The sequence below is a fragment of the Amblyomma maculatum genome, chromosome 5 (genome assembly GCF_055883805.1).
Source record: "Amblyomma maculatum isolate TAMU_Amacu chromosome 5, ASM5588380v1, whole genome shotgun sequence".
Lineage (NCBI taxonomy): Eukaryota > Metazoa > Arthropoda > Arachnida > Ixodida > Ixodidae > Amblyomma > Amblyomma maculatum.
Window position 1 is genome coordinate 90,983,315 of NC_139348.1, and position 14,037 is coordinate 90,997,351.

Below are 14,037 nucleotides of genomic sequence, written 5' to 3' on the forward strand. Positions count from 1 at the left end.
TTTTCGTATTTTATGGCATTAAATACACCTCTAGCATTCATGATCGCAAACTAGTCATAACCTTCATAAAGTCTGTAAACATTCCATGCAACCATTACCCATCCTATGAGTTTAACTTCCATTCCTTGCGTAATTTTGCACTTCGCCCTTGTTTCACACCGAGTCATTAAAACCTCAAACTCTGATCATGCAATGTTAAATCATCACCAAATAATGACCACGACAATTTCTGACGCTGTCTCATACACTTGTTTCAGCTTAATGACAAATAATCCTGGTGACATCACAGGGATGCTGTCGTCCAGTGATGCCTGGTTCCGTCTCTCCAACGCTGTCATGGCGCTGTTCTTCGCAATGGCATCGTACGTCCAACTCAACGACCCCGACGCACTCTTGTGGATTGTAAGTAGGCGCACAAGTATGATCGATTTGAGGGGTGGAATGGTCGTGTGTGCCGCTTTCTTTTGTTCTCGTCATTTTGTTTTTTTGCGCTACGTTTCCAGCATGCAACAACGCGCCCAGTTTGCATCCTCATGTGATTCCCAACACTCTCACATTTCAGAGTCTTCAACCAGCTATCGTAATGATACAGCCGAAGTATACTAACCAAATAAGAGCACTTCTTTTAGTAAATGTCTGACACCTACAATTAGCTTACTATCGATCACCTGGCTCGTGGTTCTCTAGAAGTTAACCGCCCTCTATGAATAAATGGCTTTGGCGTTCGACTCCTGATCCCGAGATTACGGGATCGGGTGCTAGTCCCTACAGCAGCATTTCTGTGGAGGAGAAATGCAAAACAGCCCGTGTACGTTACAGAAATTTAGGTGGCCAAAATTAATCCCTAGCCTTCCGGCTGTTCGGGACACTCATTTCTACGCACTGCGATTCATAAGCAGGCAAGGTAAATTATTGTATAGGGAACCCCGTTGGATTCTATAGCCTAAATGTCCCCACGACCAGAAGTGAATTCATGTCAGAAATTTTTTGTTCATCGTAACGAGACATGGAAACATGTCACTTCTATTAATTATTATTTCTTGCTGTGCTTTGAACTTGTAAGCGTAACAGAAGCTCATAATTAGTGGAAATACGGGGAATCCCCGAAATTCCATCACTTGTGAGTCACCGCTCTGAACAGATGCCTGCATTCCACGACAACACGGCGCTCAACTCACGGTACTAAGCCCCGGTAAAAGCGACGGCTATGATAGATATGAACAGATAAAAAAGATGTGCACACCACACTCACACTGTTAAGGTAGTTTGCCTATGTTAATTAGCTGTATTATGTTTAGGACACGTAATTCGCTTAGTCACAATATGGTGTTCTCATGGCTCCCTGAGTGTGCTTTGTACAACTGCCATCGAATGAGTACTACATCAGATTGTGCCCAGATAGCCACGTGCTGGGGTGTCCGCGGCGCAAATGAATGCTATCCGAGCCAGAGACGGGAACGCAGCCTGCATTGTTGGCCTTATTTATTTGCACCGTTTTGAGACTTTTCATGAACTGCATGAAGCTAAGCTCGTTTGACAGTGCGAGAATAGCAAAAAAAAAAAAAAAAAAGAAAACCAGTAATCACTGCGTTACTTGCATTGGAAAAATGCGTAATCATTGACGGCATAGTGTAGCAAGCTGCGCATGTTCTTTTATTTTTTTCCCTCTTCCTTCGATTAAACGTCACTTTACACACTTTGTGATGAATTTTACTCATTTGAATCCTGTTTTTTTTTTCTGAAATCCCCAACTTCTGGCCACGTGACATGCATGCAGACACGTCACACTTTACCTGTCGGGAAATGTGACGTTAGATCCGGACGTCGCCATTACTCTGCCTGGCTATTTCGACGTCTCATTGGCTCTTCTGGCCATATATTAATTACCTAATTACTCAATTTTACCCATACGATTTGCTCAGACGAGATTGTTTCATTCTCTATCTTGTACAATCATATGATTTTCGGTAATTCGTTCGGTCACGACGAAATCGTGTACACAACTTTTGGGGACGCCGAACCTCAAACACAGACTGTTAATGCTTACGCATTAATTAAGGTGGGCGTGGCTGCCTTGTCTTTGCCAAACGTATCCTTGGAGCAGTGGCTACGGCGGCAGCGTGCTTAATGGCAGAACAACAACGCTGCGGTCTCCGTCCTATCTCGTAGATTGTGAGAATAGCCTGCGTTACGTCAGCCTGTTAAATGCTATCTTTTTTTTTTTGATGACAAAGAGCATAGTGAGTGGCGAAGGCACCCTGGGTAATTTTGGCAGAGAAGGTACGTACGGACAAAGCATAAACGAATTATAGAACAGTTAAAGATATTAGCGAAGTGTATGTGGCTTATTGATTACTGATATGTGTGGCGACAGGCATGCTGTGTTGATTTCACCGGTAGGGAAGTTGCGACACATAAGAATACTATGTCGAATACGATATGCGTCCGTTACACGTTGCCGCAACCAGTTTTATTGACAAGAATGCCGAATTGGGCGAGTTGGTGCGTTTGCATTTTATGAAGCTTAGCGGAAAGAAGACAAGGACAAAATAAGGGATTTTCTTATTTCCCTATATATCCCTTATTCTATCCCTTATTTTGTCCTTGTATTCTTCGCGCTACGCTTCCTAAAATTCAGTTTTATGGGTATGCTGCAGGCTATGGCTGCACCATCAATGAAAAAAAAAAAAAAAGACTAAGCTAAGCCCTGAGTAAAGGGCTGTCGCTCTACCATCCCCGTTAATATTCGCTTGTCGCTTTGCCTCGTGACAATTCTTTCAAGCGTGACCTTCATTTTCCCCGTGCTTGACGGCAGGCTAATAGGTATTATCGACTGAATGGGGCGGACAGGTCTCAATCGGTAGCTGGTATGCCTCCGAGGCGCCTGATGTTGCGCCTGCACTTCTTCACTCTGTGTTGTTAAACGTACGTCACATGCTTGTGACCTAAGCTATCCGTTAATAGTACGCAGAGTCCGTGCCGCAAATTGGCTTTACTGAAGCATTGGCGCAGGGAGGTCTTTCCTAAACTGTCAAAGGTACAGCTTTCGATGAAAATTTATCAGCGAAAACCCTGCTATGCCTACACAAACGGGGTGCCCATATTCGTTGTGTCGAGAAGTCTCTAAAAGGTCAAAGATAAAGAAAGATGTAATTCACTGCTCCTAGCCATGAAGAGCATGCATCCGGTTTGGGCGAATTACTTGGTTTCATCGGTAAGTTTACCTCTCTTTTGACTGAGTTCACCTGACGTTCAATCCCTCAGTTATTTCATTGCGTTTTTGAGATCAAAATTTTGGCCTGAGCTTGAGCTCGATCTTTCCTGAGGGAGTCTGTAAAATACTATCAGTCCCCTGCCCGATACACAAGACTTCTGCTAAGCTTATTTCCTGTGAAGTCATTTTTCCTTAGTTGCTATCACTGTTTTTTGGCATTTTTTGGCATAATTTTCTCGTTTTGAGCTCGGTAGGCACGGAACGTAAGCCTTAGGGTGCAGGTCGCGGTAAATTATTTCGGTACCCCAGTGTATGCACAAAGCTAATTAGCCGTGGACAAACACTCAAGGGAATAACTTGACAGCTTTGATTCGATTCGATATTTGCTGTAAAAAGCAAAATAATTGTCAGCCTTCTTGAGACAAGCTTGCAGTGCCGATGTCGACGATCCGCAAGTAGCTGTGCAGGAAACACAGCGCAATCCCTGCCTTAGAAACAAGACATTCAGTATAGTTTTGATGCAGGAATGCATATAAAGGCTACGTGTTCATCTTCCTTTGCCCGTCTTCCCGCACACAGAATTAGGAAATGGCCATTCTGATGAGACATAAAAAATCATGAGAAACTCAAAACACCCGGATTGCTACCGAATTCTCCAAGGAGGTCCTTGCAACCAAAATAAACTAATAGTGACCTGTAGAGAAAATGGCATAACATCGGCTTGGTCAGAATCGAATTCAGGATTGCGAGAAGGGAACGCTAACGATATCGAAAGCTCCTTGTTCCGGAGTGAATTAAGGTTATTCCAGCGAATGCGAGATACGAATGGGACGGGCCCAAGAATGCATTTTTCTCTTAGCAAACATCTATTAGAAAAAAGCCATCATGCGAGACATAAATTTTGTCATATGAATGCACAAAATGCGTAATATATTAGCGAAATTCACAAAAAAGAAACCTCTTGAAAACGCTAATATTTAGTGCAAAAGTACTCGAACAACAGTCAGAGCCGAGCAATGACCTTGCTTCTGCCTGACTCTCGACTGGCCCGCGGGGTAGCGACGTCACAGTTCATGTGTCGTGGTGCTGGTAATTCAAGCAATGATTTCATGCGGTATCATCGGGCTAACAAATAGATACACCCAAATTATTTTAGTGCATGGTCACACAGTCAAACCTTACAAAGAATAACCAGCCGAGTGCCCAACTGCTGCGCCTGACTGCTGTGCCCAAGGATGCGGGATCGAATCCCGGCCGCGGCGGCTACTTTGTAAAACGAAAAGCAAGGCGCTCGTGTACCGTGCGATGTCAGTGCACGTTAAAGATCCCCAGGTGGTCGAATTTCCGCAGCCCTCTACTACGGCGTCTCTCATAGTCTGAGTCGCTTTGGTCGCTTAAATCTCATAAACCAAATCAAACAAGAATATTTTCGCTTGCATATGTTCAGCTCATAAATAAAAACAAAAAAAAAATCATTCAGAGCTGCTTGGAACTTGGGAATACCTCACGGAAAGAGCGAATGCGGAACATCGTATCTGCAGTCTTAATCTGGTTCCACATACGTTCCTGTTATAAGTGGAACTTTGAAAAATGTTCCACTTAAATTTTTTAAAAGTTCTACTTATAACTGGAACCTATGTGGAACCAGATTAAGAATGTATAGGCGACGGCCACGCCATTGGTGACGGAGGTGATAAGTACGTCCGGGAGGGGAGCCGGTCGTGTCGTCTGCTAGCCGCGTGTTTAGCCGTCCCTTCAGGCGTCCGCAGCGTTGCATGAACAGAAGCCGCTGCCCGATTCATGACAACAATACATGTTCCTTGGGTAACTCTTCGAACGCTATTTAAAAGCTCCGGAGATTATACTTACTCGTCTCAGCTCGGCAAGCAATACGACCGAGACCATACTGTTTGAGTTCACTTCGCGTTAACAGGCCGCTTATAATTCTTGTATTTCGATATGAAAGAACTGGAAACAATATCGGCGCGTAATCGTGAATTTTCTTAAGTTTAGTAGCATTCGCTGTTAGGTACAAGTAAAAATACATTGATTTCTGCTTAAACTTGTTATTGTTCATTTATTTGGTGCAGTGCTGCATATTTTTGAGGCGCTTAATTTTTATTCATTTTACAGGTCCTGAACGCAAATTAAAGGCGGATATAATGAGCATCAGGTACGGGATTTAATGAATGAAGCACGTGCTCCAAGCTCATGGTACATGCATTTAATGACCTATATGCAGTGCTTCCCTACACAAAAAATTGTATGAGGCAATAACCTCACATTTTCTCACACAATCTCACTCCATTAACATAACAAATCACATACAAGTCGCATAAAACTGCATAAGGTCTCATAGTTTCTTATACATTATCATAAATTATGTACGATATTTTATGATAATGATGTGCACCTTATGAGATTCTATGTGATTAGATGAGATTTTGTGAGGTTATTGCCTAGTAACTTTTGGTTTTTCAGTAATGTTGTTAAGAGACGCATCTCTAATCATTTTTGTCCTTTTAGCTAAGCACGTAAGCATTTACGAACCGTAGAATTTATCGAAGGTTGTAAGCGCTAGCTTCGTTGCGCTTCATCCGTTTCCGACTGTACGCGCTTTGAAATGTGTCCTCGCCACGATCCAAATAATCGTCATTGCTAATCCCGCGGTGGATGCTTTCGACATGGGGCACTTAATTAAGCATCGTTTTTAAGAGCAGAACATCGTTGTAATCGCGCATTCTTAACCAGTGAGCCTTCGTAACCTATGAGTAGTGTGTCTCTCTCGCAACATGAGAGTCCTGGGTGCGAGTCCCCCCCGCCCCTCCCTCCTCCTCTCCCCTCCCGCCCCAAAGAAAAAGTTCACTTAGTTTTCATATGCGCTCAATTATTTTCCTTTCGTTACGGAACTTCCGCAAGAAATTTAGTGTGAACATGAACATTTCAACCTGCTCTTGAATTTTAATGTTCCAATGGGATTTTTCGTTCAGGGCCAACGTCAGTGACGATGACGCAGGATTTTTTTGCGATATGGTGCCCCTGGAGACAGTGCAATAAACTTTTGGCTCGATATAACGGTGGGTTGCGCAGAATGTCTCATATATGGGGTCGAGGCACGTCACCATGGGCCCATATGAAAGGACATAGCTAAGGAAAGGCTGGCTAAATGAAAAAGAAAACGAAAACAGCGAATATTTCTCAGAAGTAATTGATCACCCTATGTAGCATACCCACAATTAAGTGAGGGGCAACATTGCAGCTGGCAATTTAGCGCCTTCTTTTTGTTGTAGAGGGCACCTGGCGTGCGTACGCGTTAATTTGTCCCAGATGGCTGTCGAATCAATAATGTGTCCGCTTCTACACAAAGGAACGCCTTTAATTTATGCTTCAGGCCGCCGTAGAAGAAATTAGCCCGAGCTGAAAAAGGAGCTGCGGTCGCGTTGCAATCAACTCACGGCGGACAGGCGACTGTTTAGTCCCACTCCGTAGAGCGGCGCACAAGCGCAGTTTTCCAACTGTCTCTCATCTAAGAATATTGACTTCAACTAAATCGCATGAACGTGCCTTAATGGCGTGTCCCACTCGGGATGCAAGGTGGTTCAATGCCCATCTCAGGTGTCTCGAAATTAGCAGCTGCTTATAACTCATTCATGCCATAAGGTCCCGTGATGCCCTACTGAAAAAATTGTATGAGGCAATAACCTCACATTTTCTCACACAATCTCACTCAATTCGCATAAGAAATCACATACACATCACATCACATACACATCACATATAAGCGCATTAGATCTCATAGTTCCTTGTAAATTATCATAATTATGCGAAATATGTTATGATAATGATGCCCTCCGTGTCAGAGTCTATGCGATTTGGTGAGATTTTGTGAGGCAGCGGTGGCGTAGCGGTAGAACATCCGCCTCGCATGCAAGAGGACCGGGGTTCAATTCTCCACCGGATGAAAAAAAAAAAAAAATCCGCGTGTCGATGGAATTGCATACACAGGTTTGGGGTGCGACCTGATGCCGGTGAACACCTCCGGCAACGCACTCCCTCACCAGAACAGGAGTTGGCCACCCTGGTGCAGCAATTGGCCACAACCTCCTATGATAAGCTCCATAAAACCCCGGCCCTCAGTCACCAGCGGCTGCGGAACAACTGACCACGGCGGCGGTCAGACCTGTGACGCAGCAGGGGGTGCTAAGAAAGCCTGGCTCCGCTGGACAGGCCGCCATTGGAAACTGACCCTGGCAACGTTTAATGCTAGAACCCTAGCTAGTGAAGCTAGTTTAGCAGTGCTGTTAGAGGAACTAGAGGGCATGAAACGGGATGTCATAGGGCTTAGTGAGGTTAGGAGGCCGAATGAGGCATATACTGTACTGAAGGATGGGCATGTACTGTGTTATCGAGGTTTACCTGAGAGGCGACAACTAGGAGCAGGTTTCCTTGTCAATAAGTATATAGCGGGTAATATAGATGAATTCTATAGTATTAATGAGAGGGTTGCAGGCATCGTAATTAGGCTTAATAAACGGTATAAACTGAAGGTTGTACAGGCCTATGCACTTACATGTAGTTATGATGACCGGGCAGTTGAAAGCTTCTATGAAGATGTAGAATCGGCAATGCGAAAAGTCAAAATGCAGTATACTGTACTAATGGGCGACTTCAATGCCAAGGCAGGGAAAAAACAGGCAGGAGACAAGGCAGTAGGTGACTATGGCATTGGTTCTAGGAATAGCAGGGGGGAGTTACTAGTTGAGTTTGCAGAGCGCAATAACTTACGAATCATGAATACCTTCTTCAGCAAACGGAAGAACCGGAAATGGACATGGAAAAGTCCTAACGGAGAGACTAAAAATGAAATCGACTTCATAATGTGTTCAACCCCCGCCATTGTGCAGGATGTAGAGGTAATCGGGAAAGTGCGATGCAGTGACCACAGGATGGCGAGGTCCCGAATTAGCCTAGATCTGAAGAAGGAACGCAGCAGATTAGTAAGAAAGAAACCGATCAACGAATTAGCGGTGAGGGGGAGGGCAGAAGAGTTCAGGATCTCGCTACAGAATAGGTACTCAGCTCTAACTGAGGATGGTGACATTACCCTAGAGGCAAGGAACAATAATTTCAGAGATATCATTACTGAGTGCGCGGTAGAAGTAGGCGGTAGGATAGTTAGAGAGGATACCGGTAAGCTGTCTAAGGAGACGAAAGATTTGATTAAGAAACACCAGAGTATGAAAGCTTCCAATTCAACAGACCAGATCGAATTGGCCGAGATATCAAAGCTAATCAATAAGCGCAAGGTGGCCGATATAAGGAAGTATAACATGGAGAAAATTGAGCATGCTGTAAAGAACGGGGGAAGCCTTAAAGCGGCAAAGAAGAAATTGGGCATAGGCAAAAACCAGATGTATGCGATAGGGGACAAGGCGGGCAACGTCATCACTAATATGGACAAGATAGTCAAAGTAGCCGAGGAGTTCTATACAGATCTCTACAGTAGCCAAAGTAGTCAGGACCGTAATGAGATTGGCGGTAGGGAAAAACAGTCATACATTCCACCAGTGACGAAGGACGAGGTCAAGAAAGCACTAGAAACTATGAAAAGGGGGAAATCAGCTGGAGAGGATCAGATAACTACAGATTTGCTGAAGGACGGGGGGGATATCGTGCTAGAAAAACTGGCCACCCTGTATACGCAGTGCCTGGTGTCATCGACGGTACCGGAACCATGGAAGAATGCAAACATTATCCTCATTCACAAGAAAGGGGACTCAAGGACCTTAAAAATTACAGACCAATCAGCTTACTGTCTGTTACGTATAAGGTATTTACTAAGGTAATCGCTAATAGAATCAGGACAACCTTAGACTGCAATCAAGCAAAGGATCAAGCAGGGTTTCGGAAACGGTACTCTACTATCGATCATATCCATACCATCAATCAGGTGATAGAAAACTGCTCGGAATATAACCAGCCCTTATACATAGCATTCATTGATTACGAAAAAGCATTTGACTCAGTTTAAACCTCGGCGGTGATGCAGGCATTGCGAAATCAGGGGGTAGACGAGCCGTACGTGAAAGTTCTGGAAGATATGTATAGTGGCTGCACAGCAACCATAGTTCTGCATAAAGAAAGTAACAAAATTCACATAAAGAAAGGTGTTAGGCAAGGGGACACAATCTCCCCAGTACTATTCACAGCTTGTTTAGAGGAAGTATTCAGAGACTTGGAATGGGAGCAGTTAGGGATAAGGGTAGATGGAAAATACCTCAGTAATCTGCGATTTGCTGATGACATTGCCTTGCTAAGCAACTCGGGGGATGAACTGCAAGTAATGATTGATGACCTAGACAGAAAAAGTAGAAAGGTAGGCTTGAAAATCAATATGCAGAACACTAAGGTAATGTTCAACAGCCTCGGGAAGGAACAGCAGTTTACATTAGGTAGCGAAGTACTGGAAGTAGTAGGCGAATATGTCTACTTAGGACAGGTAGTAACCGCAGATCCGGACCATGAAAAGGAAATAACAAGAAGAATAAGATTGGGATGGAGCGCATTTGGCAAGCACTCGCAGATTATGACTAGCAGCTTACCGGTATCGCTCAAGAGGAAAGTATACAACAGTTGCATCTTGCCTGTACTCACCTATGGGGCTGAAACGTGGAGGCTAACCAAGAGAGTTCTACTTAAGTTGAGGACAACCCAGAGGGCTATGGAACGAAAAATGGTAGGGGTAACATTAAGAGATAGATAGCGTGCAGAGTGGGTCAGAGAAATAACTCAAGTTACCGACATTCTAGTGGCAATTAAGAAGAAGAAATGGACATGGGCAGGACATGTAGTGCGAAGAGAGGATAACCGATGGTCGCTGAGGGTAACAAACTGGATTCCAAGGGAAGGAAAGCGTAGCAGGGGGCGGCAGAAAGTTAGGTGGGCGGATGAGATTAAGAAGTTCGCAGGGGTCAAGTGGATGCAGCTAGCACAGAACCGGGTTAAGTGGAGAAATATGGGAGAGGCCTTCGCCCTGCAGTGGGTATAATCAGGCTGATGATGATGATGATGTGAGGTTATTGCCCCGTAGAACTTTTAGTTTTTCAGTAGGGTGCGCATAAACAGCCGATAAATACACGAGCGTATCGCACGTGCGTCGCTCTGCATGAACCTTGGTGCTTCATACATCACACGACGGATAAACGCTGGAGCGAGGCATCTGGAGCTGACTTACTGAGGCAAATGTTTACGCCAAGGCACCGAAAAGAGGCGAGGATTATACGTCGTACACGATACGTGATGTGACGTAATAAGAAGGGTGCACAAATGTTTATCCCATAACAAGTTTCTTTTTGCTTTTCCTTGCGTGCGTTTGGGGCGAGAACTTGAACGCGTACACATTGCAACGGTGGGTTAAGTCAAAGGGTAAGCAAGCTGTAGCATGGATTAAGACGCAAAATTTTCTTTATAGCTCAGACTTTTGACTTCAATTTATCGGAATAAAAATGTAAATCGCTCTGTTCAGGTGACCTACGCTATGCCGTGTTTCGCCTCTGCCAGCGAAGCCTTGCGGCCCTCGTGGTGGTCGTCGCAACAGTTCCGTACACGTTTCACCGGCACCGCCATCTTGCTCACCGGCTGCCTCTTATTGGTCAGCGTCTGCCTCTGGCTGCGTGACGCTTCCTGCGTCGGTTTCAACCTAATCGTCTGCGAGCCCGGCCGTGAGTCGGGAGGCTCGGCCATCTCCCTCTGCTGGCTGCTACTGCTGAGGAGAAGGGGTGAAAATGTCGGTTGGAAGCGAGCCACACTTTCCGCAGCTTTAAGCTTGCTGCCTCTGGCCACGTGGATTGCGCTGCTAACGGGCGAAGGCATCACATACCTTTGCCGCCGTCACATGACGTGACCCATGTTCATCGTCACCACGTCGACCAACCTCTACAAGAGACTGAATGGCATCGGCAGAGCAGACGATTTCAAAACCAATCGAGAAATCGCAGTCAGGAAATCGCTGTGACCAAAAAGGACCACTGTTGTCGTATACCAAGCAAACAACTTGACGCCTGACGGAAAGACACGGTATTTAGTACCAGCCTCAGTTTTCGCATTTAGATGAAGGTAGGGCATAAGGACACGTGTGTTATTTATATAAGATCAGTGAATGTTAAACAGCCCCGATTAGTCGAAATTATTCCCGAATTTCAAATTGCATCGTCTTCATGAATCATTAGAGAGTTTTAGCTTACCGTGATCCGCCATCCGCTACCGTGATCCACCACATCGCGTTCCACTGCGCATGCCCAGATCTCTTGACACCAATAGATGGCGCCACATACTGGATGTCGGCACATAAACCTGCCGCATCGGAACGACACCACCGAGATCTTGACAAGGCCTGCGCACCCCAGCAACCTACGTCACGACAGGCGGATGGCGATAAAGTACCAGCAAATGAAGGTGCGAGCGCGAATCTGAGTCTAGTCACATGATGTCATCTCGCCCCTTTACCCAAGCCTGTACGCGCAGATTCAGTGGCTGACACCTTATCGCTCATCCGCTTGTCGTGACATTCGCTGATGGGAGAGAAGTTGATGCAAAGGCCTTGTTAGGATCTCGGTGGTGACGATCGGAACCAATCAGCTTGAGCGTCCCGCTCACGCGCGGTAGAGAGTCACGGTGGCGAATCGCGGATCTTGGTAAGCTAAATCTCTATTTTTCATTCTCTTTTTCACCGTTTCCCTCGTAGCGCAGTTGAGGTGCGCAAGGAAAATAAGGCAGATGTTCAAGCCTGGCCATTTCTCATCAAAGTTTCGCATTTCAGTTGTTTTCCTGAACGAAACAAACTCAGCGATAAGAAGTAGACTAAGACAGGGATATCCTTTATCGGCACTGCTTTACACGTTGCATGCAAGCCGAAGTGCAAGAATGTTTGAAGTATATGAATTAAATTGCACCGAGCGCGGTACCGCAAAACACAATCTACATGTCGTAGCCTATATGTGACGCTGATATCGTTTCCCCACGTAATAAAAAAAACAACCCCCAATTTCTCCGAGGATGTAGTACGCTTGAAATGGAAGATGCTCCTGGAGGTGCGTCTTCTTGCATAATAATCTATTTTTATGATTTATAGGATCATCAGAAATTGTTAGTTGGTTTGTGGGATTTAACGTCCCAAAGCAACTCAGGCCATGAGAGACGCCGTAGTGGAGGACTCCGGAAATTTCGACCACCTGGGGTTCTTTAACGTGCACTGACATCGCACAACACACGGGCGCCTTGCTTTTCGCATGCATCGAAAAGCGGCCGCCGAGGCCGGAATTCGATCCCGCGTCCTTGGGAACAGCAGTCGAGAGCCGTAACCACTGCGCCACCCCGGCGGGGCTCATCAGAAATTGTTTCGATAGAACTTGATTGGATGTAGTGAAGGATTCAGCTCTCTCTCTCTCTCTCTCTCTCTCTCTATATATATATATATATATATATATATATATATATATATATATATATATATATATATATATATATATATATATATAATTTAAAGGAGCGAACAGTCTAGGGGCCGAAGGTAAACGTCGGGGCGCCATGGGCCTCCCCGAGTGTTGATCAGCGACCGAGGTCGTCAGTTCACCGCTGATGTAGTCGAAGAACTCCTTTGTTTGTGCCAAACGCATTTCCGACATTCTACCCCCTATCATCCGCAAACAAATGAGTTGATCGAGCGACTCAACCGGACACCCGCCAACATGCTTTCAATGTACGTCGCCGCCGACCACAAGGACTGGGCCTCTGTGCTACCATTTATAACATACACATACAATACCACCGAACAGGAAACAACAAGTTACAGTCCATTCTTTCTCCTCTACGCCCGGTCTCCTCGACACACCCTCGACACCATCCTCCCGTTCTCCCCAGACGACGATCCTGGGATTGCTGAGATCCTCTGCCGGGCTGAAGAAGCCCGCCGGATAGCCCGTCTGCGAACTCTCGCCTGACAAAAGCGCTCGAAATCCCGCTACGACGACTACCATCACCACGTCACCTACCTCCCTGGCGAGATGGTCTGGCTTTGGAGTCCACTAAAGAAGCGTGACTTAAGTCAAAAACTGCTCGCGCACTTTATCGGTCCCTATGTTATCCTCGAGAAAATTAGTGACCTCACCTATCGGATTGCGCGCCTCACAAAAAGAGGCCGACGTTCTTCACGAACTGAGCTTTCTCACGTCGCGCGTCTGAAACCCTGTCATCTTCGCCTGCGATGGGGGGAGTGTTACGGACTTGGTCTCAAGCAGAGTATGAAGGAGGGAAGAAGGAAGAAGAAGAAGCGTTGGTTTTCAGGGGCTAGCAGGCTTCACCTGGTCCGTCTGCCATAGCACTGTAAATAAACACCCCCTTTCTTATTTCCCTGTAACAATATCTATATAGTGTTACTCAGCGGTATTCGCTGATCGTGCTGAGGATGAGGAAGTGTGACAGACTCCGAGAGGAAGACGGCGCCGAGGGTGGTGAAATCGGTGCTGTCATCTAGGTTAGTTATGAGGACAGCTTTCGGACTGTGGATCTTCCGCGTAACATCTCTTGGTAAGGCCCGTTCACACTTGCGACTAGCAGCGGTCGCGCGACCGTTTTGGTCGAAAAACGACTGTCGCAAATGGTCGCATCGGTCGAAAAGTGACTGCCGCGGGCCGATCGGGCACTGCTCGAATTTCTAGTCGCGCGACTACTAGTCGCAAACCATTTCACCAATCAGCGAGGTCCCGGAGTACTCGATCGAGCACCTTCTCAATGCAATTAAAGAATACCTCTACCTTTTCAACAAA

General features: G+C 45.7%; 1 protein-coding gene across 1 annotated transcript; it reads left to right on the forward strand.

Moving 5' to 3' along the window:
* The first annotated feature begins 291 nt into the window (after positions 1–291).
* On the forward strand, positions 292–12,271 carry LOC146188672 (transmembrane protein 220-like). Its single transcript, XM_084605104.1, has 2 exons — positions 292–402; positions 10,740–12,271. Exons 1-2 carry the CDS (start codon positions 292–294, stop codon positions 11,115–11,117), a joined length of 489 nt encoding a protein of 162 aa, XP_084461230.1. The 3' UTR covers positions 11,118–12,271.
* Positions 12,272–14,037: the final 1,766 nt, after the last annotated feature.

Coding starts and splice junctions, on each gene's coding strand:
- LOC146188672 (XM_084605104.1), top strand. CDS start 292: ATGCTGTCGTCCAGTGATGCCTGGTTCCGTCTCTCCAACGCTGTCATG. Junction 403..10,739: donor CCGACGCACTCTTGTGGATT/GTAAGTAGGCGC, acceptor CGCTCTGTTCAG/GTGACCTACGCTATGCCGTG.